Raw genomic sequence first — 6,263 nt, forward strand, 5'->3', positions numbered from 1 at the left:
GCGAGGCAAGATTCCCTCACTTCAATTTGGTTAAGTCATGTTGTTGGGATTCAAGACATATTTCACACCTGAGTGATCTGAAGACTCGGAGGGCAGGACTGGAAGACGTAATGAGCAAAGATGAGAAATCTTGGAAAGGGAAAGTGTGACCAAGAAGCTTTTTCCTTTCAGCTCCATGGGAGGAAACTAACATTCCGGATCCTGAGCCTAATCAACTTGGTGAGAGAAAGTCGCAACACTGCCCAGTGCTCTGTCACTGACCAATTTAGAGCTGGGCAAATAACGGATTATTTGGTTCATTTTGAAAAATCTAAAAAGGTTTTGTTTTGGGTCAAACTGGAAAAAACATTTCTGGTGAATCAAAAAGTCAAAAAAATGTTGAGTGTGAAACTAAACTAAATGTTGTGGGTATGTTAAAAGGAATAAAACATTTTATTTTGACTGAACAATTTCATTTCTGCTTTCGGACATTATGACGAAAGGAAAGGAGGACTAGGTATACAAAACAGCCAGAAGAGGAGGTGCTGCTATCATAAGCTTTAGCCCAGTGGCTAGGGCACTCACCGGGCAGGAGGAATACCCAGGTTCCATTCTTTCCTCTGCCAAAAGAAAAGAAGCAATTTTAACTTGGTTTTCCTACCTCTCAGGTCAGTTTCCTAACAAATGGGCTATTGGATATTCTGCTATGAGTATTTTACAGCCTCTTCTCTTGAAGCTGTTCCTCTCTTTATGAATAGGTAAATAGTCATTGGAGCAGGGACTTGAACCTGGATGTCCCATCTCACCTCCCAAGCAAGTGACCTAACTACCAGGCTGTAGAGTCATTCTCTCTCTTTGGCCCAATGACTTTCCCTTGTCCTTCACAGTGGCAATTAATAGTTATTCATGAAACAGCATTTTTCAGCAAACAACTAATTCAAAAAAATTCTCCCTGCTCTGCAGCAACAGACAGGCCACTTCAGCCGCTTGACTGGCCCAAAGAGAGAATGTTAATGATTAGCTGTGCCAGCAACATCACCATTTGGATTCAACTGCGGTTACAGTTCCAAAGATGTGAGAAGACTACAATAGGTAAAGAGCAAACACGCTTTTTGTTATCTTAATAATTTTAGTTCTCTTTTTCCATTTTTGGCCTTTTGTTTCATTAACTGGAGACATCACAGTTTTTCCTTTTTAGGGTGTGAAAGTATGTGCATACATGAATCTATGAGCACTAAGTGAAGTTCACATGGGGATGGTACCTAGCAAGAACATTCCCCAGATATAAATGTGTAGCCCTAACTAGTATCTCATGAAAGAGTATTCATATAAGTCTGCATTCTATTTTCTGTGTCAAAATGCTGAGAAACTGACGTAAACTGTTATTTGTTGATTACTGAGAATGTGAGAAATCTCCACTTTCCAAAAAAAGACTTACTAAAGTCTGTGTTTGTGTTTGGAGGGGAGAGAAGGAACAACTCAGCTACCATTCCATACCACCCACATAAGTGAAATTCAAAGAGGAAACTCTAATTGATCTGTAGACTGTGGTCAAAAACACTGGGGAATTTAATATTAAACCATTAACCCTTATCCAAGGTTCCAAGTTATGGAATTGATTAATGTGGGTGAAATTCTTCCAGGGGATTCTAACCAAACAGACAGCTACCTCTTTTCCTTCTGGATTTCCTAAGATTTCATTATCTGTTATGTTGACTTGACATAGCTGATTTGATCCCAATCCAATACTCCTGCTAACTGGTTTGATTTTGGCTTGATTAGTATTGTTTCTTTTAAATGGAGTAATACATTTTCTGGATTTTAGCCTTGCTTGTTTATAGCTTTAATAAAATTAATAAAATCAATACTGAGTTGCATTTTTTCCAGTGTGGGCCAGAACCCCTGAGAATCTAAGGCCTGGTCTACACTGGGGGGGGGGGATCGATCCAAGATACGGAACTTCTGCTACGAGAATAGCTGAAGTTGACGTGTCTTAGATTGACTTAGGGTATGTCTACACTACGAAATTAGGTCGAATTTATAGAAGTCATTTTTTTTTAAATCGGTTTTATATATTCGAGTGTGTGTGTCCCCACAGAAAATGCTCTAAGTGCATTAAGTGCATTAACTCGGCGGAGCGCTTCCACAGTACCGAGGCAAGCGTCGACTTCCGGAGCGTTGCACTGTGGGTAGCTATCCCACAGTTCCCGCAGTCTCCGCTGCCCATTGGAATTCTGGGTTGATATCCCAATGCCTGATGGGGCTAAAACATTGTCGCGGGTGGTTCTGGGTACATATCGTCAGGACCCCGTTCCCACCCTCCCTCCCCCCGTGAAAGCAAGGGCAGACAATCATTTCGCGCCTTTTTTGTCTGCTGCCAGCCAAAGATGTAAAGGATAGATGGAGTGGGTCAGAACAAGAAATAGACCAGATTTGTTTTGTACTCATTTTCCTCCTCCCCTGTCTAGATCACACTGCAGTCAGTCACAGAGAAGGCGCAGCGAGGTTAATCTAGCCATGTATCAATCAGAGGCCAGGCTAACCTCCTTGTTCCAATAACAACGATAACTTTGGTGCACCATTTCTTATTGGAACCCTCCGTGCAGTCCTGCCTGAAATACTCCTTGATGTACAGGCACACCCTTTGTTGATTTTAGCTCCCTGAAGCCAACCCTGTAAGCCGTGTCGTCAGTCGCCCCTCCCTCCGTCAGAGCAACGGCAGACAATCGTTCCGCGCCTTTTTTCTGTGCGGACGCCATACCAAGGCAAGCATGGAGGCCGCTGAGCTCATTTTGGCAATTAGGAGCACATCAACCACCACACGCATTATCCAGCAGTATATGCAGCACCAGAACATGGCAACGCGATACCGGGCGAGGAGGCGACGTCAGCGCGGTCCCGTGAGTGATCAGGACATGGACACAGATTTCTCTGAAAGCATGGGCCCTGCCAATGCATGCATCATGGTGCTAATGGGGCAGGTTCATGCTGTGGAACGCCGATTCTGGGCTCGGGAAACAAGCACAGACTGGTGGGACCGCATAGTGTTGCAGGTCTGGGACGATTCCCAGTGGCTGCGAAACTTTCGCATGCGTAAGGGCACTTTCATGGAACTTTGTGACTTGCTTTCCCCTGCCCTGAAGCGCATGAATACCAGGATGAGAGCAGCCCTCACAGTTGAGAAGCGAGTGGCGATAGCCCTGTGGAAGCTTGCAACGCCAGACAGCTACCGGTCAGTTGGGAATCAATTTGGAGTGGGCAAATCTACTGTGGGGGCTGCTGTGATGCAAGTAGCCCACGCAATCAAAGATCTGCTGATATCAAGGGTAGTGACCCTGGGAAATGTGCAGGTCATAGTGGATGGCTTTGCTGCAATGGGATTCCCTAACTGTGGTGGGGCTATAGACGGAACCCATATCCCTATCTTGGCACCAGAGCACCAAGCCGGCGAGTACATAAACCGCAAGGGGTACTTTTCGATAGTGCTGCAAGCTCTGGTGGATCACAAGGGACGTTTCACCAAATCAATGTGGGATGGCCAGGAAAGGTACATGACGCTCGCATCTTCAGGAACTCTGGTCTGTTTCAAAAGCTGCAGGAAGGGATTTTATTCCCAGACCAGAAAATAACTGTTGGGGATGTTGAAATGCCTATATGTATCCTTGGGGACACAGCCTACCCCTTAATGCCATGGCTCATGAAGCCGTACACAGGCAGCCTGGACAGTGGTCAGGAGCTGTTCAACTACAGGCTGAGCAAGTGCAGAATGGTGGTAGAATGTGCATTTGGACGTTTAAAGGCGCGCTGGCGCAGTTTACTGACTCGCTTAGACCTCAGCGAAACCAATATTCCCACTGTTATTACTGCTTGCTGTGTGCTCCACAATATCTGTGAGAGTAAGGGGGAGACGTTTATGGCGGGGTGGGAGGTTGAGGCAAATCGCCTAGCTGCTGGTTACGCGCAGCCAGACACCAGGGCGGTTAGAAGAGCTCAGGAGGGCGCGGTACGCATCAGAGAAGCTTTGAAAACCAGTTTCATGACTGGCCAGGCTACAGTGTGAAAGTTCTGTTTGTTTCTCCTTGATGAAACCCCCCGCCCCTTGGTTCACTCTACTTCCCTGTAAGCTAACCACCCTCCCCTCCTCCCTTTAATCACCGCTTGCAGAAGCAATAAAGTCATTGCTGCTTCACAGTCATGCATTCGTTATTCATTCATCACACAAATAGGGAGATGACTACCAAGGTATCCCAGGAGGGGTGGTGGAGGAGGGAAGGAAAATGCCACACAGCACTTTAAGCACAGCACTTTAAAAGTTTACAACTTTAAAATTTATTGAATGACAGCCTTCTTTTTTTTGGGCAATCCTCTGTTGTGGAGTGGCTGGTTGGCCGGAGGCCCCCCCACCGCGTTCTTGGGCGTCTGGGTGTGGAGGCTATGGAACTTGGGGAGGAGGGAGGTTGGTTACAGAGGGGCAGCAGTGGCAGTCTGTGCTCCAGCTGCCTTTGCTGCAGCTCAACCATACACTGGAGCATTCTGGTTTGGTCCTGCAGCAGCCTCAGCATTGAATCCTGCCTCCTCTCATCACGCTGCCGCCACATTTGAGCTTCAGCCCTGTCTTCAGCCCGCCACTTACTCTCTTCAGCCCGCCACTTACTCTCTTCAGCCCTCCACCTCTCCTCCCGGTCATTTTGTGCTTTCCTGCACTCTGACATTATTTGCCTCCACGCATTCGTCTGTGCTCTGTCAGTGTGGGAGGACAGCATGAGCTCGGAGAACATTTCATCGCGAGTGCGTTTTTTTTTCTTTCTACGCTTCACTAGCCTCTGGGAAGGAGAAGATCCTGTGATCATTGAAACACATGCAGCTGGTGGAGAAAAAAAAAGGGACAGCGGTATTTAAAAAGACACATTTTATAAAACAGTCGCTACACTCTTTCAGGGTAAACCTTGCTGTTAACATTACATACATAGCACATGTGCTTTCGTTACAAGGTCGCATTTTGCCTCCTCCCACCGCGTGACTACCCCCTCAACCTTCCCCCCTCCCTGTGGCTAACAGCGGGGAACATTTCTGTTCAGCCACAGGCAAACAGCCTAGCAGGAATGGGCTATACTGAGTGTCCCTGAAGAAAAGCACCCTATTTCAACCAGGTGACCATGAATTATATCTCACTCTCCTGAGGATAACACAGAGAGAGAAAGAACGGATTTTGGTTGAATGCCAGCAAACATACACTGCAATGCTTTGTTCTACAGTGATTCCCGAGTATGTGTTACTGGCCTGGAGTGATAAAGTGTCTTTCCATGAAGGACGAAATAAGGCTGCCCTCCCCAGAAACCTTTTGCAAAGGCTTTAGGACTACATCTAGGAGAACCGCAAATGCCAGGGCAAAGTAATCCTTTCACATGCTTGCTTTTAAACCATGTATAGCATTTTAAAAAGTACACTCACCAGAGGTCCCTTCTCTGCCTGCTGGGTCCAGGAGGCAGCCTTGGGTGGGTTCGGGGGGTACTGGCTCCAGGTCTAGGGTGAGAAACAGTTCCTGGCTGTCGGGAAAACCGGTTTCTCCGCTTGCTTGCTGTGAGCTATCTACAACTTCCTCCTCATCATCATCTTCTTCGTCCCCAAAACCTGCTTCCGTATTGCCTCCATCTCCATTGAAGGAGTCAAACAACACGGCTGGGGTAGTGGTGGCTGAACCCCCTAAAATGGCATGCAGCTCATCATAGAAGCGGCATGTTTGGGGCTCTGACCCAGAGCGGCTGTTCGCCTCTCTGGTTTTCTGGTAGGCTTGCCTCAGCTCCTTCAGTTTCACGCGGCACTGCTTCGGGTCCCTGTTATGGCCTCTGTCCTTCATGCCCTGGGAGATTTTGACAAAGGTTTTGGCATTTCGAAAACTGGAACGGAGTTCTGATAGCACGGATTCCTCTCCCCAAACAGCGATCAGATCCCGTACCTCCCGTTCGGTCCATGCTGGAGCTCTTTTGCGATTCTGGGACTCCATCATGGTCACCTCTGCTGATGAGCTCTGCATGGTCACCTGCAGCTTGCCACGCTGGCCAAACAGGAAATGAGATTCAAAAGTTCGCGGTTCTTTTCCTGTCTACCTGGCCAGTGCATCTGAGTTGAGAGTGCTGTCCAGAGCGGTGAGAATGGAGCACTCTGGGATAGCTCCCGGAGGCCAATACCATCGAATTGTGTCCACAGTACCCCAAATTCGAGCTGGGAACGTCGATTTAAGCGCTAATCCACTTGTCAGGGGTGGAGTAAGGAAATCGATTTTA

General features: G+C 47.3%; 1 protein-coding gene across 1 annotated transcript; it reads right to left on the bottom strand.

Moving 5' to 3' along the window:
- Positions 1-4,201: 4,201 nt before the first annotated feature.
- Positions 4,202-6,011, bottom strand: LOC140908148 (uncharacterized). The gene is made up of 2 exons (XM_073335113.1): positions 5,431-6,011; positions 4,202-4,843 (listed from the first exon to the last, which is right to left on the bottom strand). Exons 1-2 carry the CDS (start codon positions 5,984-5,986, stop codon positions 4,302-4,304), a joined length of 1,098 nt encoding a protein of 365 aa, XP_073191214.1. The 5' UTR covers positions 5,987-6,011; the 3' UTR covers positions 4,202-4,301.
- Between the last annotated feature and the right edge of the window lie 252 nt (positions 6,012-6,263).

This window comes from Lepidochelys kempii, chromosome 3 (genome assembly GCF_965140265.1).
Source record: "Lepidochelys kempii isolate rLepKem1 chromosome 3, rLepKem1.hap2, whole genome shotgun sequence".
Classification (NCBI taxonomy): Eukaryota; Metazoa; Chordata; order Testudines; family Cheloniidae; genus Lepidochelys; species Lepidochelys kempii.

Excerpts from the sequence above, each read along its gene's own strand:
- LOC140908148 (XM_073335113.1), bottom strand. The coding sequence starts at position 5,986 with ATGATGGAGTCCCAGAATCGCAAAAGAGCTCCAGCATGGACCGAACGG. Across the intron at positions 4,844-5,430 it reads AGGCAGAGAAGGGACCTCTG|CTGCATGTGTTTCAATGATC; the intron begins GTGAGTGTACTT and ends TTTCTCCACCAG.